General features: G+C 47.5%; 1 protein-coding gene across 1 annotated transcript in view; it reads left to right on the forward strand.

Moving 5' to 3' along the window:
* The first annotated feature begins 13,561 nt into the window (after positions 1–13,561).
* The window catches only part of Myo5c (myosin VC), a 76,753-nt gene continuing 63,819 nt past the window's right edge, over positions 13,562–26,495 (forward strand). The window contains exons 1-3 of the mRNA XM_038322744.1: positions 13,562–13,673; positions 22,147–22,257; positions 25,976–26,141. Of these exons, the coding sequence (XP_038178672.1) occupies positions 13,647–13,673; positions 22,147–22,257; positions 25,976–26,141 (304 nt within the window). The 5' untranslated portion in view covers positions 13,562–13,646. The remainder of the gene's footprint in view (positions 13,674–22,146; positions 22,258–25,975; positions 26,142–26,495) is intronic.

Genomic DNA, 26,495 nt, shown 5'->3' on the forward strand with positions numbered 1-26,495 from the left:
GATTTGGTTCAGTAAGACCTAGATTCTGTAAACCTACATTATGAAAGTCTAATTAAACATAGTCTCCATTTTTTCCCTGGAAGTCTTATATAATAAATCCTTTGAGTTATGTAAGAATAAATTCTTAGCTTTTATTCCTCTGGTTCTTAGTTACATCATCAATTTGTATAGTTTAACTGTAAGATGGTCGATAACAGTGACATTTAAGTATGTGCAATATTATTGATGAGAACTAAGCAGTTTCAAGTCAGTGATAAATACTGTTATTAAACAGCAGTTATTGTCCATTATCTTACTGGAGCCTGGATGTCCTTGCTTATAAAGTAAGAGGGTTGGGTAATTGGTTGTTCCAGCCACTTCCCCATTTATAGTTCCCTCATGCTTGGTTCCTGGGGCCAGGGGCCACAGTCACTCAGTCCATCCTACTGTGAAGAGCAGTGTTTAGTGCTGTGGGTTCCCTGTGCTAACAGTAAGTCACAAGTTTACGGAGCCACAACTTCTTCTTAACGTACATCATTTAGGTACTTTAGGAAAATCTAATATATTTGTGTTATTTGAAAGTCACGTAGTTTAAGTGTTTTTTGTTACATGATGAGCTGCTTTGTCATTTGAAGGATTTTATTGAACCCAGGGCCCCATGTATGTTAAATAAGTCCTCTGTCACTGAGTTGCAGTCTCAGCCCTTCATCAGTTCTAGTACATTTATTTACTTGCAGAACCTAAAACACTAATTCAACCAGATTCAATTTTTGTGGGTTTCCTATATTGTTTCAGTGAGCAGTTAATGCTTAAAGCAACTTCATTCGTGCCATGTGTCATACAGCTAGAGGGGTAGCAGGTGGAAGAGCTGCTCAGCAAACAGAGCCATGTGTGGGCTGTCTTCCCTCAGCCTGGCAGTCCTCCCACACCCTGCTCCCAGCTTAATCCTGTGTAGGACGCAACTGTTGTACACCCTGAGTTTTGTCTTCAAGATCATGCTACCACTGTCCCTGGAGCCCTTTTCTCCTCCTCCAGACATTGTGTCCTACAGTTTCTAGCACTTTTTCTCTGCTGTCAAGAACTGAAACTCCTGCTCCATAGCTATTCCTACTCTGCAGTTTCTCCTGTTTCAGTGATAATGGCTCAGAGTTTCTATGATTCCAGGCTCCAATTCTTTCAAGCTGCTTCAGAACCCCAGATGGGGATCTGAAGTAACGCCTCTTGTTTATCTGGAGGCTTTTAGTCCTCAGAAGAATACTTTATAACCAGGGAACCTCAAAACCTGGTAAATGACTGTGTGCACTTTGTTAAGGAAGCACCAGGTTTCTGCCAACTAGGTAGGGTAACCTCCGTTCTGTCATCTGTACCCTCACCTAGCTTCAGACACACACCCAGCTTTTCCTCTGCCTGTCACACTTTCCTGCTTCTTCCCTCGGTCTAATTTACCAGCCAGATGGTTTTCTGTGGCCCTGGCTGGCACGCATGGGACTTACCTTTTGGTGTCTGTGCACACACCTTTCTGTTCTCATTTCTGTACTCCTTATCATTATCACTAATCATCCCTCTGTGACACACTTGGACTCCAAAGAAGGAGCTCTTGAAAGGCACAGCAGCACATTACCTCTTCCTCTTGGTAGCCCCTGCCAGTACCACCCACTTTCCCTGCCGCACGTGCAACTTGCACCCTTGGGATCCAAGGTGAGAAGAAGCAGTTTCCCTTCCCTTCCTGTAGCTTTTCTTAGCCCAAGGCTTGAGTCTGCCTTCAAGTAACTCCAAAGCAGGAAAGATAAGCATGAAACAAGATGCAGAAAGGACAACTTGATGGTTCCTTTAGAAGCTTTGAACATTCCACCTGACCGGCACTGCTTTGAAAGCAAATATACAGAACTGTAATCCAAAGCCAAGTGATAGAAATTTTAGAGGACTTGCCTTGTTACTGATTCATTTCAGTAGATAGACTCCTAATGGGTGAGCAAGCGTGTGCAATACACATATTCTTTCAGAGTGTATACAGGAGGCTGTGAAAATCAGTGTCTTGATTGTTGTGAGAAATTACTTTTCTGACAATTCTAGGAAAAGAGGAGCTACTGCCATCCTGAGAGCTCCACAGAGAGTTCCTTCTCTCACACCCACAGCCACCAGCTGAGAGTTTTTCAGGAGGTCTTACCAAGGGTTAAAGAGCGAATGTCCATGTGAGCTAGAACCCATATGCATGTGCTTCACGCCAGCACTCTTCTTTCTTACCTCACTCCCTCACAGCGTCGACAGGAGACAGCTCCCACAGTCCATGTGAGGGACAATTCGGGACAACGGTGTGCTCAGTGACTTGCCTAGGGTGACACTGTCCTCCAGATGCTGGGGGTGCCCTGGGCTAGTGAGGGCCCTCTTCTCTAGTGGTATTTGGGAAGAGACAAATGGAGAGCACCAGCTGCTTCTGTGGAGGCCGGTGCACAGTACTTGCAGCAGCAACTGAGACAAGGCTTGCCCTTTGTCATGAATCAGTGCTCCCTGACAGGGTATGGGCTCTCAAACTAGAGACTATCCAAACTAAGAGGGCAGGAAGCAGTAAAAACCTCAGATGCGAAGAGGCAAGGCAGGCCAGTCTCCACAACCCTGAGGTTTCCTTGTGAGAGCCCTGACTAAGCTGCACAGCCTACAGATAACTCTCCTGTACTTTCAGTCTGCTGTCTAGGGGAGCCCAGGACACTAAGTACTGGCCTCCCAGGGGCTGTCCACCATTGACAAGTCACTGTAAGCTTGGAAGTGCCCCAGCACGCTGCCGGGGAGACGCTGGAGCTGTGCTGTGGGCATGCATGCTGGAGGCCACAAGCATTGTGCTAGTGCTTTGTAACTGTTCTCAGACTGTGCTGTGAGGGCCGCCTTAACCCTTGCCCCGTCCCTATTAGAGCTGCCTTAAGTTCCCCAGAACTTGTCCTCAGTGAGGGATATCTTGCCATGTTTCTTGAGGTTTTGTGAGGATTTGGATTGGATGTGGCTTCCTACCACTGATTCCTTTCTCTCCTTCCTGCATCTCCTGCCACCTGTCATTTCCAAACAGAGACTGGAATTTATGAAGCAACCAATAAAGTGTTAGCTTTAAGAGTGTTTCTGGGTTAGTGCAACTCCTCATGACAGTAACCAAATGAGCACGCGTGGAGGAAGCAGGACAGACGTCAGAGTATCCGTGGTGTCTCGCCTTTCACTAGCCCCTTTTTAATAAAGGCAAAAGTACAACACTAAAACCTTTTTATGGACATCCTTTTAAAAATACTGTAAAGATGCCCTACTGTAAAAGGCTGAGTAAAATCAGGAAAGTAGCTGTGTAAGTTCTAATCCAGTATAGTACCTAATTTCAGTCAAATTCTCGATAGATCAAAAACCGAAAGATGCCATGTCAAACATCTTCCAAATGCATTTTATACATTTTTTTATTTTATAATTTAGTCTAGCTGAAAATGTTTATTAGCTTAATGTAATGGATAGAACTAGACTTATAACATATCTGTAAACAATTAACATATCCTTGGCATTGTCGTATTGCTTGGAATAGTTGAGAAAGTTTTGGGCTTGCTTTTGAAGGTTGAAATTGTCATATATAATTTAATGTTTGGAAAATTAATGCATTCCCGTGTATTTTCCAGAGTCAGTAGTTTCAATAACTTGCTGTTATTATGTGCTATAAAATCTTAGCCTAAGTCACATGAGCCATTATTTTTCCTGCAAACAGTGATTTTTCCTTTGAATGTGGATATGTGTTATGGTTTATGTTCTTTTGTGGATTCCTGAAGTAGTATTGATCTTCTTGTGTTCTTGGAAAGTTTAAGTTGTTCCAGCAGTATTGCACAGATGAGTTCATGGCATTTAACATACTGTGTTTTTATTTTAACTGTTTATAACTTATTGTGAAATGGACCTGCCTTTGAAATACAGTGAAATGGGACATTGCAATTTTTAAATATTTTTTTCCTTGAATCTGGAGAAAGAATTTTCTTGATCTACACAGTTAATCTCTGCAAAGTGATTAGGTGAGGATGCAGAAATGCTGAAAGGTGAGAGGTGTTACCACGCCTCTCCATAGAGTCTCGCGGGAAAGCTTCTAGAAGGTTAACAATTCACCTCATATCAACAAAGCCTTGGAAACATGAGTTTTTCACTGGATATCACCTAATGCTAAAAGGAAAGCCAAAACAATATCAGAATGACATTTTCTGCTCTGAATTTGTAGTTGTCTAATGTTGTACTTAGTGTGTATCTGTCGTTAGCTCTGGATCTCCTAGCTGCTGTAGAAAAATGTTGAAATAAAGATAAGGATATAAAGAAGTTTTGTCCGTGTCTATAAACCCACTTCACGTTTTAAAACAGCAAAACAAACTCTTATTCTGAAGATTAATAAATGTATAGTCTCTTCAAATAAGAATCTCAAAGGGTCTTAGAAATGGAAAGGTCGGTGAGTCTACTAGAAAACAGCGGTGTGTAAACTGCCAGACCTGAGCAGATCAACCAGCTGAGGAACAGTGGCCTCTTTTGTTCAAGTTCAAGGGAAAGGCATGCCTGAGAATCCTTGGATCCTCTGTCAGAAAAATAGAGCCTAGGCATTTGGGAATGGATATGGAGTTTTCAAAAGTCTAAACAAGATTTGTGTCAAAAGTTCAGCTTTTAATACAGTAGAAGAGACAGATACACAGTAGGACAGAAATAAAGGGGGTGTGTGGAACACTCCTTTGGATGGAGAGAGAACAGTCTGTGATTGGCTTGGTCTCGTCTTTAGTCATGTTATGAAAGCATGAGTAGTAAGTTCTACAATAGATGGTGTCCCCCGTCACATCGCAGTAAGTTCATTCATTAGACTGTTTTAGCGAGGACTTTACTGTTGGGAGCGCCACAGCAGGCCCTAGAAATGCAGCAGAGGGACTGTATTCATCCACTAGCGCAGGAGAATCCATGCTCTGTGTACATCAAGAGTTACAAAAACATGAAAATTTGACATGTGCTAACAGTTTCTCTTTCTAAATAGATTAGAACTCAAAGTTTTCTCTACAAAGTGAAACCATCTCACTATGGTATTTTATGATCATTAGAATTTTTTTTGGGGGGGGGGGGTTTACAGGATAGAAGTCAAACTAGCTTGACCCCAAAGGGAATCCATTTCCTGACATAACTGAGTTGGGATGTATCTAGGTGCCTTGGAGATAAACACATTACTTTCCTTTATTTTGGCTTCGTTCTTAGCCAGGGTCTCTCCAAGTAGTGACAGAGCCCCCAGAAGCACAGCTCTGACATCCAGCCTCTTCATTAGCATTATCAGCAACACGTCAGAATGGAGTCTCATTGACCAGTTTGAATTCTGTTTTTCTTTTTTTCTTTCTTTTTTTTTTTTTTGTTTGTTTTTGAGACAGGGTTTTACTCTGTAACCCTGGCTGTCCAGGAACTCCAGGCTGGCCTCAAACTCACAGAGATCTGCCTGCTTCTGCCCCACAAATTCTGGGATTAAAGGTGTTTGCGGCTGCCACCTGACTCTGCACCCATTCTTAATAACTGCCTAGGGGTATAGAGCCTAGCCAGCCTGAGCCACACCCCAGCACTGACCCTTGAGTCACCACGGAAACCAGGTGAGTGTGAATGCCGTGTGGGGCCAAGGCAAAAATGGGAAACAGCTAACCAGAAGTGACAGCATCTGCTCGCAGGAGAGAAGGGAGCAGTGGCCACATGTGGCCCCGGAGGTATGCCTCCTTCCTCAAAGCTTGGGGCTGTTGGGCTTATGACCTTACCACTGAGCGTACAGAGAGGGGCGAGTACAGTGCTGTGCAGTTGAAGGATTCTGACATGGCATTGACCACCCAGAGCAAGACCTGGGAATCCATGCAGTTGTCCCCTCAGCACGGTCTGCCGCTGCTGAAACCATAGCAGGGGCATTGTGGGGGAAACATGAAACCAGCCTTGTGAGCTTCTAGCATGATGCCAACCTCTCTGGGTGGGCCAGGCATTGGAGTTCAAAGAAAACAGGCGAGGTGAGGGTCAGAAGAGAACTCAAGTCCTGAGGCACCCTGACCTGGGGAACCGATGAAGGGAGCGGGGCTGGAACAAGGGTTAAGATATTCCAGAGTCCTGAGGCAGGAGAGCGGCAAGTCCGAGTTTAGCCAGGGCTACATGATCAGTAGAGAGTGCAGTTTGTGTGGAAAACAGCACTTGTTATGTCCCTCGGTGCAGAAGGCCTGGGATTCCATCCCAGCACTAGGAGAAAGGGTGGTGGTGGGGTGAATGAGTGCACTGAGACCAATAAGGAGAGCATGAATTATTCATGAGCCCTACGTATGTGGGAAATGTATTTTGAAACATCAGCAAAGTTACTACTGAGGAAACAAAATACCAAGTTCATCTCAGAAATAGTAAAGTTATGGAATTCTGTATTACTAAGTCTGTATTACCAAGAAACTTTAATGAATGTGAGAGAATTCAGCTCATGTTAACCTATTGGGAAAACAAAGGGAGAGGTAAGGAGGGAGGGAGGAAGGGAGGGAGGGAGGGAGGGAGGGAGGGAGGGAGGGAGGGAGGGAGGGAGGGAGGGAGGGAGGGAAGGAGGGAGGAGCTGGGTGATAGCAAAGATTCAGGCTCTAGCCCAGGAACATGTAAAGATCTAGGCCCTCTTTTACATACACCCCTGGTGGTTAAAGTCAGGATTCTAAGTTGAATGGCCTGGGCTAGGTTGGCAAACACTGTATAAAGATGGGACTCCTTCGTGTGAAGAGAAGCCTGTGTGGTAGAGGCCAGAGGAAGACATCAGGTGTCTCCTTCAATCACGGGAGGAATTCATTCATTCATATAGTTTGGCTGCCCAATGAGCTCCTGGAATCAGTGTGTATGTGGGTCCTGGGATCTGAACTTGGGTCTACTTACTTGAGCTACAAGACATTTTACTGACTTAGCCATCTTCCCACCCACAGACTCAGGCAAACAGACGAGATGAAAGCAAAGGGGTAGATAAGGAGTTAGGAGATAAGAAGTGAGACGGACCACATTATCCATGCAAAGCCAAGTCATTTTTTAATATTTATTTATTTATTTATTATGTATACAATATTCTGTCTGTGTGTATGCCCACAGGCCAGAAGAGGGCACCAGACCCCATTACAGATGGTTGTGAGCCACCATGTGGTTGCTGGGAATTGAACTCAGGACCTTTGGAAGAGCAGGCAATGCTCTTAACCTCTGAGCCATCTCTCCAGCCCCCCCCTTTTTTCCTATATATTGATGACGTAGTTACCATCATCGATACCACAGCCAAGAATCGAACTCTAAACCTTGGGGAGAGCAGTCGGAGCTCTTAACCTCTGAGCCATTCTATTCAGCTGTTACCAAGTCATTCTGAACACTAAATATTTCTCAACAGTAGACTTTAAGAGTTATACGTCTGGCCCAGCAGCATCGAGAACTCTATGAACCCCCTGCCTGTGGAAACGAGTGACAATATTTTTTTAAAAAATCAAACGTACAAAAAAAAACAGGCCTTCTAAACTGGGCAGTGGTGGCGCATACCTTTAATCCCAGAACTCTGGAGGCAGAGAGGCAGGTGGATCTCTGAGTTTGAGGCCAGCCTGGTCTACAAAGTGAGTTCCAGGACAGGCCAGGACTATACAGAGAAACTATCTTGAAAAACACAAAACAAAATGAAAAGAAAGGAAAAAAGAAAATAGACAAACAGGAAGAAAAGAGGGATGGAGGAAGAAAGGAAGGAAAGAAAACATGCTACATTTTGATGAGTGGTATATATTATTGTATTTACTTTTCCAATGGCTATATTGCTGGCTAGTTTTTATGTCAACTTGACAAAACCTAGAGTCACTTTGGAAGAGAGAGTCTTAATAGAGAAAATGCCCCTAACAGATTGGCCTGTGGGCAAGGCAGTAGTGCTTTTTTTATTTCTTGATAATTGATGTGGGAGGGTCCAGCTCACTATGGACCATGCCTCCCCTGGATACTATATAGAAGACTGAGCAAGCCAGTAAGCAGCATTCATGCATGGCCTCTGCTTTAATTCCTACCTCCAGGTTCCTGCTTTGAGTTCCTTTGTTCCTTCCTGACATCTCTGGATGATGGACTGTAATTATCTAATCTTTGATGTGAAATAAACTTCCACGTTGCTTTTGGTAATGGTGCTTAATCACAGCAATAGAAACGCAAAGACATCGTAATAAAATACCATCACCAAAGCAATTTATAAAAAAGGGGAGGTTGTTTGTTTTTGTTTGTTTGTTTGTTTTTGAGCTTTCAGATCTAGAAGGAATCATCATGGCAGCTCGGGCCGCAATGAAGAGCTCACATCTTGAACAACAAGCAGGCAGCAGAATTCTAGGAACAAATTTGAAATGATGTAAATCTTTAAACTCTCAAAACCTGCCTGCCCCCACCTTGTGACATACTCCTAACATGGCCATGCCTCCTACCCCCTTCACAAACAGCACCAAGTACTCAAATACCTGAGATTATGGGGACAACTCACACGTGTGTGCGCGCACACCCACACACACACCAATTTCCTAATTCAACAAGGTATAAGCTTGACTCTAGCATTTTGTGGCCAAGAACATGGGGTTTCATCTGCCCCAGCTCCCAAGTGGAGTGTGCCCTTTGTGGGAACAGCCAGGAGTCAGCATTTCTCATAAGGCCTTCAGCTATGTGTTGATGGAGCTAAGCTTCAAGTGCACACAGCCAAGAGGGGGGCACTCCCTCCTACCCTGTCCCAATTCAGGGTCCCCCCATGAGTACCCTGCTGCTGAGAATACTGGGTCCTCAGTCGCCCTTAGCTGGGCTTGCAAGACAGTGGTTTCCTGTGGAGAACGCTGGCCCCCATGTACCCAACACTGAACTCTAAAGCAAAGACCTCTCTCAGTGACAAATGGACCATTATCCCCACCCCATCTCCAGAGCCTTGGCTCTGAGGTTTTGCTGGGAATGATGCAGATCATACAAGTTTTTTTTTCCAAAGGAACTGACTTTATTTGCAGATGTTTAAGAGAAGTTTAAGCCAAAACATGGTGGAGGCTAAAGAAAACGGAAAGCTGCTAGGCTGGCTGGAGACAGACTAAAGGGTAGGCCCTGGCTTTCTGTGAGCCAACTGGAGAAGCGTCTGCTGAGGAGTCTGTGCGATCATATAAATGCCAAACGTTGACCTTAAGAATTTTCTATTCTTTCAAAGGAGCCCAAAACTGATTGGACGTTTTTCCAGTGTGGAAAGCAATTTATGCTTATGGCAACGCTAAAAAAACAGCAGGGCAATTGGAGCCATTATTGGCGCTTAACAGCTGAATGTGTTCAGGGACAAGACACAGAGTGCCAAGACCCCTGGCGTGCCAGGCTGACAGCAGGCACAGACAGGTTACAGATGTGGGGAAGGTTGAAACAGTCATTAAAATAACCTGTCTAAATACTGACAAACAGTAAGTGCAGTTGATAAACAGTGAGAAGGAACAGTACCAGAACTGCTTCGATATATCTCTAAAACCATTCAACATTTTAAAACTTGTGAAGAGATATGAACGAGTGGTTCATGCCAGGGTTTGAGTGTGAAGTGTCCCCCGTGGCTCTGCACAGTGGGTTGGCATTGTAGAAAGAGTAGACACAGTTTTGCTATTAAGAGACTCAAAAAAAAAAAAAAAAAAAACAAGGAGAATTTACAATCCTGATCTTGGAGGATAGTGGTCGTACTCTGCCAGAGTTAGGTTAAAAACTTATCAGCATTTTATTGATGTTAAAACTGTGAATGGCAGCATAATAAAAGAGAAATTTGATAACTTGCAAAAAAAGATGGTACTACCCACTATGGGCTGGGCCCTTGCCCAGATATCATTAGATGAGAAAATATTTAAAAAAAAAAAAAAAAAGAGAGACTCACTTCCAAGGCAGGACCCTCTCTGAGGATGGAAGCGTCCGGACTGTATTGCAAATCCCTTTCTCATGTAGGACTCCGCCCATCCCTGAGCATACTCAGTTAAGGACTACACTCTGCGCGTGCTCCTTTAAGATTAAGGAGCAGGCAGGTCCAACCTGCATCCTACCAGGAGAGTTGAAGTGTAGTCCAACACAAAATCATAAAATTATGCATTACATTTTTTGTAACTAACTTAATCGCAGGTTGGATGTGCCTGGGGGAATGCATCTGAGCCTGGTTAGCCCGTACCACAAAGTATTATCTAAAAATAAAGGACATTTGGAAGGTGTATTCTAACAAGAATCTGCCCTTGCAGGTGCCCACCTCACTGAGCAGCCAACGTCTTCTCTGTTCCAAGCTTGAGCCTCAGCAGTCCTGGCTCTCAGAAGTGGGAGGAACCTTAGGAGGTGGGGCCTAGCTAAAGAAAGAGCGGAACAGGGGTGCAATTGCTACGTCTGAAAGGTTCGAATTGCACCCTTTCCTTCTGCTTCCTGTCCACGCTGAGGTAAAATGCTTGCTCCGCCTACCCATGCTCCTGCTTCCCAGAGATGTTCATTCTCCCCTTGGGCAACAGAGCCAACCAACTGCAGGCGGAAACCACTGAACCTGTGAGCCAAGGTAATTCGTTCTTCCTTTCAAATCTCCTCATTTAGATAGCTGTTGTAGAGTGTAAAACCAACATACATGTTAAAATGCTCCGTTACATGCAGAGGCAGGTGAGTTCAAGGGCAGCCTGGTCTACATAGTGAGTTCCAGGACAGCAAGGGCTACATAGAGAGGCCCCGTTTTTAAGAAAAAGCACTCCATTGGAGTCACAGCTGACGGAAAAGGAGTGTGAGACAAAAATACGGTGAAATGCCAACAAATAGAGAAAAATATGGTAGCACTTGGTATCCGCCTGCCTCTGCCTCCCAGGAGCTGGGATTACAGGTGTGAGCTATCTGTCGTACTTGATTCTCAAGAGTCTTCTAATTTTACTCAGTTTTTGTTTATTTTTGAGACAGCGCCTCCCCGGAGCATATAAATTTGAATCCGTATCAGAATAACTAAAACAGTTATTCAAGAAATAAGATTAGGGCTGGAGAGAAGGCTTGGTAGTTAAGAGCACTGTCTGAGGACCTTGGTTCAACTCCCAGCACCCACATGGCAGCTCACAACTATTTGTAACTCCATTTCCTGGGGATCCAACAGCCTCTTCTGACCTCCGTGGGTACCAGGGACATAAGTGGTGCACAGACATAAGTGGAGGCAAAATACCTATACACACAAAATGATTTTAAAGAAAGATTATTATTATTATTTATGAGAGAGAGAGAGAGAGAGAGAGAGAGAGAGAGAGAGAGAGAGAGAGAGAGAGAGAGAGAGAGAGAGAGAGAGAGAGAGAGAGAGAAAACATCTGTACATATCTGGAATCAGGAGTGGAGCAGAGCGCCACCTACAGGTCTGTTCCAGCAAAGTCGATAAAGTAGACAAATTCCCAGAAAGAGAAGTATGAAAATCCTAAGACTGAGGGAATCGGAATGGATTTCCAAGTAAAGAAAGAGAAGGGGTGAATAAGAATCTTATCCTAAAGAACGATCTAGGGGCTGCACTTCAAGTTTCAGCAAATGTTTCCAGAAGAAATAATACAAACCCTTCGGAGACTGATAAAATAGACACACACACACTTCCTGACTCTAGAGGTCAAATACACCACAGGGAAGGCTGCTGCACCCCTTACAAGGACAGCCACAGAACCCCTAACAAAATCCACACACCAAACCAGCAACATATAGTGAGGACCACATACCCCATGCAAGTGGGGCTTATCTCAGCAGTGAAAACATAGTTGAATGTTTTTAAAAAATCAACCACCAGGTTCTGTGCTATTGTCTTAGAGTTTCTATTACTATGAAGAGACATCATGACCACGGCAGCTCATAAATGAAGCATTTAATTGGGGTGACTCGATTACAGTTTCAGAGGTTCAGTCCATTATCATCATGACAGGGAGCATGGCTGCGTAGTCTTGTGAGGGCAGATGTGGTGCTGGAGCTGAGAGTGCTGTGTCTCACAGACACAGGAAGTCGGCTGACTCATGGGGTGCTATCCCAAGAATAGGAAACCTCAAAGCTCACCCTCCACAGTGACATACTTCCTCCAACAAGGCCACTAATAGAGCCACACCTCCTAATAGTGCCACTCCCTGTGAGATTATGGGGGCCAATTACATTCACTATAGGTATGTACCTGTAATCTCAAATACTTGAAAGGCTGAGGCGGGAGAATTTCAAGTTTGAGGACAGAGTGGGCAGCCTAGTGTGTCCTCAATCCCAAATATATATCCATTCATAAATTAGTAAAATATCCTATTCAAAATCTTTATTCCCATACACCGTATCAAATAAGAACAAAACCCATCTGGGTTGGCCTCAAGCTTGGACTCCCCTGCCTCAGTCTCCCTAGTGCTAGAATTACCATCATCTCCTACCACCACTGGTTATTTATAATTTCTAACTGTGAATCTGTATGTTGTTTTTATCCAACATTTTCCATGGATCTGCCTTCATTGCTTTCCTATGTCTGTCCATGTGGGGCTCTGTGAATGGACGCCATTAGGCTCCATCATTCACATGTCCATTCTTACATGAGTTTTAATGCTGTAGCTTTGTTGTGCCTATGAATACCATGAATATGTGGTAGGACAGAGCTGGGGCAATAGCTCAATCTATAAAGTGTTTGCACCGCAAGCCTGAGGACCTGAGTTCAATCCCCAGAACCCACATTTAAAAAGCCAGGTGTGAAGACGTTGTAAACCCAGGGATGCAGGAACAAGTAGGAGCTCCAGGGCCACCAGCCAGCTTAACCTACTCAGTGAACCCCAGATCTCAGTGAGACACTAGCTTTAGATAAAGAAGAAGAGAAAGTGTACTGCCCCCCGAGAAAGGACAGCAGAGATCTCTTTACCCTTAGTTGTGAAAACAGTCTTAGCTATTCACGGACTTAGCCCATATGAAATAGAAAAGTAAAGTCAATAGAAAAAAGTGCTGCCAGGATTCTTAATTTGTTAATTTGGGTGGAACCAACACCTTTCAAATGTTAAATTAACCCCATCTGTCCAAATAGCATGCCCATACTTAGCCCTCCTTGTGTGCCCTTTAAGAGAGATGAAAGCTTGCTCTCCTTAAAGGTCAAACGAGGTTTTTATTGCCATAATCGTAATCTCTGGGTGCATTTTCCTTGATCTTTTATCTTATTTTCTATTGCGTATAAAAAGCTCGCAGGACAACGACCTGTCCTTCCTTCCTTCCTTCCTTCCTTCCTTCCTTCCTTCCTTCCTTCCTTCCTTCCTTCCTTCTTTCCTTCCTCCCTTCTTTTCTTTCTTCTTTTTGTTTTAATCCACCTCTTTCTCCATTTAGAAGTTCTGTTAACTCACTGATTCTTTGGGGTTTTCTGTGTAAGCATTTCGTTTCTCTGCCCGCTGCAGTAAGAGAGCAGGAACTTGGGCGGGACCCCTGGAGGTTTCTTTCACCTGTTACCTGGGCCGGGCCAATGGCAGCGCTGGCCTGACCGTGAGCACCAATCCCGCTGCTGTCCCCCACTCCCCACCCCCGCCACCACTCCCCACTCCCCGTGCCCGAGCCCGAGCCCGAGCCCGAGCCCTCGGGAAAGGGAGCCGTGGCACTTGGGAAAACTTGACAAGATGGCCCGGCGCTGACTGACTGGGCGTGCACGGTCCCCTGCAGCAGCAGCGTGGAGGCCCATGGCGGTGGCTGAGCTCTACGCGCAGGTAGGGGCGCGGGGACGCACCTGTGCACCTGCCGGGACTCGTGGAGGGGCAGAGGCCGGGAGCAGCTGCGAGCTCGGTCGGGCGCCTTGCGGGTGGGTACACCCAACGGAGAGTGACTGTACCACCTGGACCCTTCCTCCTGCCACTAATGGAATCTGGGTCCCGCACTGGTCTGAAGCTTCGATCCAGCACGACAGGCTTCTGTAACCTTCCAGGCCTCCGGAGCCTGGAGGATTTCGACAAGATTGGCCTTGCTTTCTAGAATGCTGGGTGCGCTTCCTGGGCGGCGAAGTTCCTCGGGGTGGGGGGGGGGTTCCCCCTGGAGCTGCCTGGTCTGAGCACATGGGTGCTGTCGGGCACTCACTATCCCCTCTAAGGTGCTTAGATCAGAGAGCACCTCCGACAGGCCTGCCGCTGAGCACTGAGAGCACTCTGGGAAACTTCTAGGTCTTAAGAGCTTCACTTTATCGGCCAGGAAAGCATGTGTAAAAATTAAACAGCCACGAAACAGATCCTGCTACACTGTCGTAGGGGACGTTTAGAGCCCTTCAAGACAGATAGGACTAGTATGGATTCTGTTGGAGCATTTTCCCACACACATGAACTTAATCTAGCGGAGGGTGGGGGTGGGGCGGGGGTTATGGTTTGCTTTTCGGTTTGGGTTTTCTTGTTGAGAATGTGTATCACTGGGTCTCTCCAGCTAGCCTGGAAATCACTACGGAGATCAGGTTGGCTTCAGACTCACCGAGTTTTGCCTGCCTCTGCCTCCAGAGCGCTGAGATTAAAGGTGTGGCCTCCAGGCTCCACCCTGTTTTTGAGACAGGTGCTTGCTTTGTGTCCCTGGCTGGAATGGTACCCTCTCTACAGCTCACAGGTGTGGAGATCTGGCCTCAGCGACCCGAGCGCTGGTATACAGACATATATACCCCACCACACCCATCTTTATGCCTTAAGTTTAAAAGGCGCTTTATCATTGTAGTTTCCATGAGGGGGATTTTCTTCTACTTTGTTTAAGAAATTACAAGCATACATCAAACAAAGAGGATATCCCTCTGATGCATTCAAACCATTGCTTTATAGTTTATGTCTTTTTCCACCCGTGCCCCAAGCTGGGGACTTGTTCTTGCTGAGTGAATGTGCCACCATAGAGTTAAATCCCTCATCTAGAATATTTTACCACATACAGTGTGAGCCACCAGGTAATCAGTAATGTTTCTAAGTCTTCATGTTACTAACTATAAAAGAAAATTCTTCAGCAAACCCCCACCTTACTGTATATTTTTGTGGACAGATAGCTAGCTGATCATTGACCTGTTTTGAGGAACAATTTTTCTTGAAGCAGAAATACACAGGTGCACTTACCGCTATTCCCAAGTGCCTGTAATCACAGCACTCAGTGGGCTGAGGCAGGAGGATTGCCTTGGGTTTGAGGATAGCCTGGACTACATAGTGAGTTCCAGGCAGCTAGGGCTAAAACCCAAGGTGTTTTTTTTTCCCCAAAAATAAGTGAGGACATAGTGGGGTAGAGAAAGGAAGGATGGTTGAGTGTGGCAAGGTAGGGCTTTCTCTGCAGACAGAAGAAAGGACTGTGCTTGGGGGAGCAGAGAAACACTGTTTTGTTTTATTCCAGGGCCATTGTTTTGCCACCAAGGTATTTTCTGGTTCTCTGGAGTGGGGAACGTCAAGCAGGCGTTAGCTGAGGCCGTGGGAGTACATGGGGAAGCTGAACTGAGGCAGAAGGGCTGCTCAACAAAGGTGGGGATTAGGAGGCTTAGAAGAGCTGCCTCATCAGGGGCCCAGCCTTTCAGGGATCCCGATGGATCTGCAGTCCTGGACATGAGGGGTGGAGACAGACAAGGAGGAACTGTCCAGGGAATATTTAGACAAGGGACACACTAAGGCTGACACGGACACTGGCATCTGTGTGACTGAGAACAGGGTGTGGGGGTGGCATTAGAGCCATTAGGAGAAGGAAGTGTTTCTGTGAGAAGTCAGGAAGCACTTTTTTATTAAAACCAGGAAGGGTGTTGAAGCAGGGAGAGGACTCCAGGGGAGTGAGTGTGGGATGCATAGCCAGAATGTCTCTAGGGAATGGGCTTAGTCAGGGGCTAGGGTGCCCTCTCCCGGGTGTGGCCACTGAAACCAAGACAGGAGCACCCCACTGCAAGAGGGCCAAGGCCAGGAGGGAGGACTGCCTGAGTTCCAAGAGAGAAGCAGCCGCTGGCTGCCAATGGAAGAAGAACCATCACAGAGGAGAAGGCAGGAGGGCTGGGTACCAAGAAGAGAGGTTCCCAGAGGGAGAGGGGTTCCTGAGAGAGGCCATGGTGCAGGAGGTGTAAAATGACCCACCTCCCACGGCAGCATGCCTTAGAAATGTTCTAAGCAGTATTACTTGAAATCCCTTTGAGAAAACCTGGTCTGACGAATCCCTACTTATAACCTTCATGAAGTGTTTGTCACCTTAGACCCCAACCCTACCACAAGGTCCTGCCTCTGCATCCCTTACCAGCCCCCCTCCGCTCCTATCTGGCTTATACCCGGCCAGGCATGTTGTCTGTCCTTCCCATGTGGCCTACGTGTTCACCACTGGCTCAGCACACCCTTCAGATGGAATATCTGGGCAGACTCTGAGACACCCACAGCCAGCCCTCCATCCAACACCCTGACCACTGTCAATATAGCCAACTATATGTCCTCTCTGCTGACCATTAGCTTGTAAAGACCAGGGTGCGGTGAGCACACTCTAAATACAGGCTCTGTGCACACATTCAGGAGTGGGTGTTTCTGTTTACAGTGACAGCCGTGGGCAGAATGGTTATTTTTATCTTGCATGATAAAGTGGAATGTTTCTAAGTACCAGACATCATCCTCAGAACCTTCTCTCTGTCTGAAATAATCTGAAGAAAAAAACCATCTATGTTTTAAACCTTCAGACCCCATTCTGTGCAGAGCTCAGATCAAGGAAGTTTCCTTAGTTACACAGACCTGACAGAGTCAGAATCCTAATGCCTCTCTATGCTCTGACCTGGGCCCCACCCTTACCATCTCCAAGGAACCTGAGCTTTTTCCCATACAGAGGACTCCTGGGAAGTCCATGTTGTCTAGCTACCTGCCCACACATGCTAATTTGTCATATTGTTCTCTATTAAACTATATGGAACTAACCCCAATATCCATCAAGACAGAGGAAAGCTAGTCACAAAATCCCGTCCACACGATGAAGGACAGAGAGGCACAAGGATGCTGCCTGGGAATTCACAGCAGCATGGGAAAGGCCTCGGAAGAACGAGAGCCCAAATCCTATATATGCTGCAGCAACAAACACAGATAATTTGTAAGCAAATGACTAAAGACTAGGAGCTTAGTTCTGCTGCCTACAGAGACATCAGGAGAAAGGCCCTGAGGAAGGTCCTCAGATGTCACTCCCATAGGACCATGGTGTTGTCTTCCAGTGGACCCGTAGGAAGAAAGGGATTCTCAGTTGGCTAAGGGGAAGGGCCATGAGTGAATGCAGTGTACAGAAGTGAGAACGGCAGCCATTGTGCACACGGCAGTGAGGATCGGAAGGTGGGGAGGTATGCTGGGGAAGGAGAACATCGCAAGGGCGCCACCACTGCTGAGAAGGCGGTAGGACCTAGAACTGTTCCGGAGCCTTCTCCAGCCAGTCTCTCCCATGCTGACCTTCAGTGTGTCCACCAGCCATTGTCTTATACCAGCTGCTCAGCTGGAAGCCTGTGGGCTCTGAGATCCGACCTCCCATGCTGCTAGGTTTTTGGCAGAGCTGGGCTATGCTTTCCCCAGAAAGGTACGATCGTTTAGTTGTGTGCTTGTCTTGATTGTGTGTGAAGAACTCACAGGAGAGATTGAGAACACCAGGGTGCGGCAGCTGTAGACACGTGAGGAGCTCATGAGTATTTTCACAGTCGACTGGAACCCAGGGAGCAAGGTCAGGAGAAGTACCTGAAACTCACATTCCAGGTCCCCGTCTCACACATGGTCAATGCTCACGCTAGTGACATTCCCATCTGGCCTTTCTCACATCCTTCCTCTTCTCCTTCAGTTAGATTCACCCACCATTGTCTGATCTATGAGTAGTTCCAAACGTTAAAATCGAGAAAGGGTCAACAAACCAAGTGCCAACTTTCACTCTTTTCTGGTACGGTGGACCTGCGAGGCATTCGAATTTTCTTGAACAGTCATTTGTGAATCAGGCCACATGCTGTAGGGTCCCAAGCACAAAGGCAAGGTGATACACAGGTGACACTCGGATGCTGGCTGAGGAGGCAGGAGCTTTTGAAAGGCTTCAGTCAAACCTGTTGGTAGGGACCAAGGAAGGGGTCGCAACTAGGGACTCCGGGTGTTTGTCTGCTCATAGGTGTGGATGGCTGGGGTTAGGGGTGGGAGGAATAGCAGGACAGGCAGGGAGTCAGGGAAGATCTGAATGTTCTAGAAGGTGCTGGTGGTTCGTTGTGACTGCAGACATTGTAGACATGGTAGAGGAATGGGCTAGCAGAGTGGCTCCCAGGCTGTTGGTCAAAATCTTGAGGATGACTTTCCCTTTTTCTCCTACTGTGGTTACTATGGATGCTGATACTGACGAGGGTGTCAGTGTGTGCACAGCTGATGGTGGATGCTGATGGTGGATGCTGATGGTGGATGCTGATGGTGGATGCTGATGGTGGATGCTGATGGTGGATGCTGATGGTGGATGCTGATGGTGGATGCTGACGGTTGTGTGTGGCTGGTGAGTGATGAGCTGCTTAAACACTCGGCTTCAGAGCACCTAGGGAGTGTTGGGCAGAGACAGGCAGAGGAGCCAAAGTTCTGAGTACCAGCTGAAGAGCAAGAGTGCTCAGAGGGACAAGCAGCGGCAGCACTTGCTCTATGTGAGCTGCCAAGGATGTTGAGGTCTGGTATGTGAAGGTGCTGGAGATGCAATAAGATCGTGTGACTGAAACCCGGCCGTGGTGGCGCACACCTTTAATCCAGCACTCGGGAGGCAGAGGCAGGTGGATCTCTATGAGATTGAGGCCAGCCTGGTCTACAGAGTAAGTTTTAGGACAGCCAAAGTGACACAGAGAAACACTGTCTCAAAACAAAACAAAACAAAATAAGAAGGTCTTTACTGTGGTCTCAAAGATGCAGGTGCTGGGGCCGTTGAGAAAGTAGCTGGGACTCTCCGAAAGCAGCTTGGCTTTCCAGTCTTCCCATTTCTCATTTAGTCTAGAAAGTCAAATTCACCCCACCATCGTCTGACCTGTGAGTAGTCACATGGAGGGAAGGAGACTCCAGGGAGGGGCCTACAAGGAGAGGGAGGAGGAAGAGGAAGGAGGTATGACATCATCAGGTTCAAGGCCCTGAGCATGGAGATTCCAGTCCAGGAAGCACAGGCATGGGAGGGCTCCTGTCACTACACATCCCATGTCATCCTTCCGGCCACCTGCATGGTAAATGCCAGAAGACCCCTCCCAGGTAGGCCACAGCTCACCTGCTCATGTGGCATGGGAGGACCTGGCATATTCTTGAGCCCATACTGCTTCCTCGACCTCTCTGGTCCTAGTTTGGCTTCATTCTCGAGGCCCTGGGTGAGAAGGCCCACCAGAGGCCCACAGGCAGCCTTTGGCTCTCTTCCCCGCAGCAAGCTTGGCTGGCCATTCCAGGATGGAGACTTCAGCCTCACAGGCCAGAAGCTCGCGGGAGTCATGTGAGAGCTGGTCACTCTGTTTGCACAGCTTGTGCATGTTTATCCAAATGCTTCACTTCACTCCAGTGTGCTTTACAGCGTTGCCTTGTGGGTAGAGGAATGTGAGGAAGGAGGGATGGTAGATGGTCCGTGGGACTGAGTAAACTACAGTGTTTGCTTAGCAGGCTGGGTTTCAGGCACAGGATTCTAGGCCTCAGACATGTGTTGATAGGGACGCTAGGACCAGTGGGTATGGTTACCTGGGATACCAAGGTGCTGCGAAGAAGAGGAGGGTGGTCGTGTGCATTTTAATGCTGCCTGTCACTGAGTGAGGCATAGCTAGAATGAATCCAGAAGTCACTAGGAGAGCATGAGACAGTCAGACAGATAGCTTGTCAGGGTTACCCTCAGGGCCACAGTCATTTAATTAGCCAGGTCCAGGCAGGAGTCATAGGCCCTGCTGTTGGTCTTTTAAGGTTCTTTCTGGTATGCTCTTGGGCTGTCTGGGTTTGAGTTGGAAAGTCAGTAAAATAAAAGAATTGGCCAGCTCAGTGATCACACGGCAGCTCCTCTAGAAGTTCGGACCAAAGGGACCTCATCCTTCAGCAGGTCTCCCATCTGAAAGCCCCAACTTTCTCCCACCTCCCACAGCATCTGAGGTAAACAAACCATCTGGAACTCTGATTCTGGCAGACATTTGCAGTGGACCATTCCAAGGATACTTACGGCTTGAGCTTTTATAATGGCCAGTTCTTGATATGTTGGGGTATTGTACTTTAATAATTTGTGGTTTATTGGGTTATAAAAAGCATCTCTAAGAGCCAATCTGAGGTAGGAAATGTGTGGTCATGGTGACAAAGGTGTGTGGGGTGGGTGTGGGTATATCTAAGAGGCGTGCCCATGTGTACACAAGGCTCCATGCTGGCTCTTGCAGGGCTGGGTCATTGCCTGATGGTTTCTGGGTCCTCCATTCCCATACTCATTCATTCATTCTCTCCCCCTCTCTCTCCCCTCTCTCCTCTCCCTCCCTTTCTCTCTCCCTCCTCTCTCTCTCTCTGTCTCTCTGTCTCTCTCTGTCTCTCTTTCTCTCTCTCTCTCTCTCTCTCTCTCTCTCTCTCTCTCTCTCTCTCTCTCTCTCTCTCTCTCTCCTCCCCCTTCTCATATTACATTCAGTTAACTGTTGGGGATGCATGCGTGCCATGGTGCATATGTGCAAATCAGAAGAAAATTTCAGACTCGGTTCTCTCCTTTTATCACATGGATCCCGGGGATCAAACTCAGGTTGTTAGGCCTGGTGGCAAACACCTTTATCCGCTGAGCCATCTTGCCAGCCCTTTTCTGTCTCTTCTTATAGGGGCACTATTCCTACAGTCCCATCAGATCAGAGCTCTCCCTTAGGACTTCATTTACCCTCTAAGGCTCCAGTCTTCAAACAGTCACATCAGGGACCAAGACTTTGAAGCATGAATTCTGGATGTCACAGTTCAGTAATGCAGTAGGATTCGCTCAGCAGCTAAGACAAGCGCACCAGTAGCCTGCTGGGAAGAGAGCAGAGCAAGCAGAATGGTTGCCTAGGGGCTTCTGCCTTTCCCAAGGTGGGAATCCTTGGTTACTGTTATGTAAACCACTGGTATCTGAGCAATAGCCAAATGTGGTGGTCGTGCCTGTAATCCTTGCCCCAGAAGATTGAGGCAGGAGGATTACCAGTTTCAAGCCAGCCTGGGAAAAAACCCTGTCTCGAAATAAGAACAGTCCGAGATATTGCTGCTGTAACAATCTTCCTTAGTATTTTACAAAGTTCATTTACTTGCTTGTTTTGTTTTAGGAACAGGGCTTCATGTATCCCAGGCTGGCTTTGATCTCATGATGTAACCAGGAATGACCCTAAATTCCTCATCTCCCCCCCCCACATCTTCACCTCCTGAGTGTTGTGATTACATGTGTGCACTACCATGTCTTGTTTATTCGGTACTGGGAATGGAACCCAGGCTTCATTCATGCTAGGCAAGCACTCTACCATCTGAGCCACATATCCAGCCCCCAAATGCTTTCCAGTACATATCCTTACTTAGCACCCCTGTGGAGTGGATTTTGTACCATTTTATGGGTAAAAAGAGGGGGTACAAGAAATTAAATAAGTAGTCTATTGGTAGATAACAAATTCCTCTGCCCAAGTCTTGTAGAAAGTTCCCAGCTTCAGCTAGGGAACTCTAAGATGCCGTGCCCCCCACCCAAGCGTTTAGTTTCATGGTGTATTCATTAAGTTCTGGAGTTCTGCCTCCTACAAAACCAGGCTGGTAAGCCTGGCTGTGCATCGTAGATACCCTAGAATTTATCTCCTCACAGCCAAAGAGGAGGTGAAAGTATACTGGGGAGAAAGTGTGTGTGCGCGTGAGCGTGCGTGTGCGTGTGCATGTGCGTGTGTGTGTGTGTGTGTGCATGCATGCATGCACGTGCTCACCGTATAGAGGCCAGAGGTCTACCTGTCATTCCTCCGGAGCCATCACCTTGTTTATTGAGACAGGGTCGCACTGGGAGGAACCAGAGCTCATCGACTGACTAGGATGATGGACTGACCGACCTCAATTATAAACACCTCACCTGGCTTCTCACATGGGTGCTGGCAATTGACCAGGTCCATGGCAAGCACTTTACCCACAGACTATCCCCTAGCCCCGAGTGTCTTCTTAATGTGGGGATTGATCCAGTGGACAGAATAAATGGGGATCTAATGGTTCGTGTTTGGGGTTCTCAAATGTCGAGGTTAAACCCGTCTCATCCTGTGGTCAGTACAACAGGGTTTGGGTCCCTGATCCTGAAGAAGTGTGGAAGTCGGCTGAAATTGCAAAGGACTACAGAGCTGGTGACCGAGTCCTCCGACTCCTGCTAGAAGATGGAACGGTGAGGGTCTCTTCTGTTCACAATACAGATGACATAAGCAGCTGTGACACGGGGACAGAGGCCCGAGGGACAGTGCAGGTGAAGGAGCATAAGACACACCAGCCCCACATCCAGGAAGGCCAGCTCGTGCTGAGGATCTCCTGATGTGTGTGCACCCCCCTGCTGCCCTGCACCAGCAGCCCATCTACAAGGGGCTCCATGTCAGTCACAGATCTGCGCCTCTTCTGTGTTCCAAGTGCTCAGCGTGTTTGCTGAAGAGCTACCAGCCATTTCGGTTCATGGGTCTCACTCAGTAGAGACGGGACAGGCAAGGGACTTGGAGGGAAGTAGTTTGACCCCAAGGCACAATCAAAGTGGCAAGAGGGAGCTAGATCTTGGGGAGAGGTAGGAAGGAGAGTGGAGAGCTAGAAAGTTAGTCTAGGGTGCACAGACTGTGTAAGGGTCAGGAGGCTGTGTGGACGGCAATGGTGAGAAAGAAGGCAGCTCAGACTTCAGCCAGGACTCCAGTGGGATGTGCTGCCGTGGAGTTACGGCCAGGGGCCACTCCAGTCTTTTGATGATACAGATACTGAAGATTTTGTATCAGCTGTAAGAAGTCACCCCTCTGGGTTCACAGCCAAGGCTTACTTTGTGTTTTTTTTTAAAATTTTATTTTATTTCATGCCCATTGGTATACCGATGCCAGATTCTCTGGAACTGGAGTTACAGACAGCTGCAAGCTTCCATGTGGGTGCTAAGAACTGAACCCGGTCCTCTGGAGGAGCAGTCAGTGCTCTTAACCAATGAGCCATCTCACCAGCCCCAACTTTGTGCTTTTAGACTCAAGTGTTAGATGCAGAGCTGGACCAACCATCTGTGCTCCATTGGATCAGGGGTGGTGGTAGTCTGGGGTTTGCTTATAAACATTAAATGCTGGAATTTACAAAATATGCATGGAGACACCCCATGCTCCTTCAGGCATCTGGTCCTGGATAACAGGCATTTCCGGAGATCTCAGAAGTTGCAGAGATGGAAGGGTCATGCTCTGGGGTCAAGCATACTGCTTGCTGAGTCTGAACCCCTTAATTTCCACACACAGGAAAGGAGCTGGCAACCATGGCTGCCTCAGGCCCTGAAGGCCAGACTGTCCTTGTGTGCGTAGGATAAAAGAGCACAGTCAGGGTGCTGCCCAGGGACCGTCCCTGTGTGTGCTTATGGATAAGAGAACACAGCTGCAGGCCCTGAAGGCCAGGGACCGTCCTTGTGTGCACACACGGATAAGAGAGCACAGTCAGGGTGTGCTCTGCAGAGGTCTCTCAGCGGCTCCCTGTAGCTCTTCTTGAGAGCCCCAAGGGCCTCTAAGTACCTCTGGCAGCTGACTGGGCATAAACAGGTGGGTGGCTGGGCCCAGGGAGGGAAGCTTGGGACCGCAGCTGTCTGTGCATTAGCAGGCTCCAGGTGGCTGCTCCCCTGGCCAGGGAGGCAGAGAGAATGGCAAGCAGCCAGCGCCTCTTACCTTAAACCTTCTTTATACCTGAAGACAAAGATTGCTTTGTGTAGAAAATGTCACCTCTGCCTCTACTTGACAATCTCCTGTTTTCTCCTCCCCCAGAAATAGATCCCTCCCCTCCCCCTGCAGTTGATACAGCTGATCTCAAAATGAGATTGTCGCATTAAAACAGAAAAATCAAAGCATGGAAACTATAGACTCCACATTAGGGTCTCTTGTTGATATTGTTCTCAAACACAGCATGGGATTTAGGGCGTGTGCTGGCAGGGCAGACCACACATAGACTTTGATGAGGGTCAGCGGGATCTGGCCCAAGGACTCTTGTTCGGTGTCCTGAACTTCCCTAGCTTCGCTCCTGGTACAAAACTGACAAACACACAGGGTCAAGCCCAGTGGATGGCATGAGGTGCTGAGGGAGCGTGACTGTCTTCCCAGCCTGTCTTGTTCAGTGTTCACCTGGCCAGCCATGCCCTCCTCAGCAGGCGGGACTGAAGCATCTACAGAGCACCAGGGATGAAGGCCTAGCATTTGCCAGGGCACAGCTGATCCAGCATCAGGCACCAAGAGTGGAAGCTTGGGAATGGCCAGCCTCCCTCCAGGCCCTTCCCCTCTCTGCCCTGAGTGTCCCCCTAGTAGTAAAACAGGAGTGGGGGCATTGGGATGCTGTTATTACTGGGGGGTCCAGTCCTTCACAGTCTGGATGCCACGAGGGACCCAACATCCCCTTCCTCTGCTCAGCAGATGCCTTGGGGGATTCAAGGCTTAGCTCCTATGAAAGAAGGGCCAGACTGGGGAGGTCATTCACCCACAGTTGAGGATGACAGGAATAGCCCTGGCACCGACTGCCCCATACAAGGCTTTCAGACACTTCTCGTCCCCCAGTGAGCCAGCTGAGGAGACGTTTGGCAGCTTCAAAGCCACAAGGCACCTTAGCCTGGGCTTTCTCAGTGACAGCATCTTTCCCATTGTGCATTCCCACGGCCCGTATGGTGGACACAGGGTAGGGGAGGGCGCTGGATACCTGCTCATTGGCTTCTCATCCGCCTTCATTACAGCCTCTTCAGCCCTGAGGACCCCTTCACAGTGGCGGGAAGTCAGGTGAGGGGTGTGACTTGCTGTAAGACACACAGTCAGACTTGCCGTAAGACACACAGTCAGACTTGCCGTAAGACACGCAGTCAGACTTGCTCTAAGACACAGTCAGACTTGCTGTAAGACACACAGTCAGATTTGCCGTAAGACACACAGTCAGGCTTGCTCTAAGACACAGTCCTTGTTTTTTGGTCCCAGTTTTTCATTACCAGAGTCAACTACAAGGGTTATCTGCTTTCTCCTCTACTAAATATTTCTAAGACTCACTTGTAATTCCAGCAGTGCTGAGGCAGGAGAATAGAGGGTTTGAGATCAGCTTGGATTACCTAGTGAGACCTTAACCGCTGAGCCACCTCTCCAGCTCCCACAACTTAAGAGCACCTGCTGCTCTTACAGAGGACCCAGAGTTGACAGCTCACAACCATTTGTAACTCCAGTTCCAGGGGACCCAACCCCCTCTTATGACTTCTGCAGACATTACATAAATGTCATGCATACACACACAAGCAGGCAAAACATTCACCCCAGCATCCCACCCCCACATAAAAGATCAGTTAAAAGTAAAAATAAGCAAAGATTAAACCTTGTGCCTTTTGCATAACGAGTTAACTAGAAAACCACTAAGAGAACTCCAGCTAGGAACCCCGAAACCAAAGAAGCTATTTTAGAGCAATACAAAGAATGCACCCATCTATGTGTCAAAATAGTGGGACTCCTGGGTGGAGGTGAGAAGCCACCGAGCTTGGTGACAGCTGGTTACCGATAAAGAATTTCGGTTCAGCTTTGAGTTTACCATAAGAACCTACAACCAAAATGTAAGCTTAAATTTTAGCCACAAGAGAGACTGCTCTTCAGGAATGGAAACAGCTTTTTATTAGTGAATAAATATCAAAGCCCTCAGACCATCGTTGGCCTAAAAGCAGCCACCAATAAAGAAAGCGTTCAAGCACAACACTACAACACCTAAATTCCACAAACTATAATAGCCTCTTAAAGTTGTAGGATGTTGTTTGGTTTGGTTTTTGTTGCTTTCGTGTGAGAAACGCTTCTGTGGGAGCTGGGAGGAGAAAGGAGACTGTCGAGTGGCAGCGCCAAGGTCCTCTGTCTCAAAAAGTTTAGATCTGCCTCTGTTCACAGGAGCTGGATTACCCTGTTGACCCGGGGTCACTGCCTCCACTTAGGAACCCAGACATCCTTGTGGGTGAGAATGACCTCACAGCCCTCAGCTACCTCCACGAGCCGGCAGTGCTGCATAACCTCAGAATCCGCTTTGCAGAATCCAAGCTCATCTACACCTACAGCGGTAAGGAGTCTGAACCCGGCCGTCTGCTATCTGAGCGCCCCGGGCGAGCTGTGTGAAAAGAGGCGTTTGTGTGGGGAGACTCTCTCATGGGAACGAAGATGCGCTATGAGGAAAGCAAACACCATGGGCTCGTGTTTGAGTCTCTCACCAGATACCACACACTTATTACTGGCTGCGACATTGTTATTATTGCATTTATTTTGGGAGCTGCAAAAACACAGTTCATTTCCCATGTGTCACCCCATCCAGCCATCAGAACCAACCATAGATGAAGGTGACTTGTGAAATATTAGTTAAAGATGTTTTACATTCTTTTATGCTGTGGAATATTTGTTTAATGATGCAAAGATGTGT

This window comes from Arvicola amphibius, chromosome 3 (assembly GCF_903992535.2).
Source record: "Arvicola amphibius chromosome 3, mArvAmp1.2, whole genome shotgun sequence".
Lineage (NCBI taxonomy): Eukaryota > Metazoa > Chordata > Mammalia > Rodentia > Cricetidae > Arvicola > Arvicola amphibius.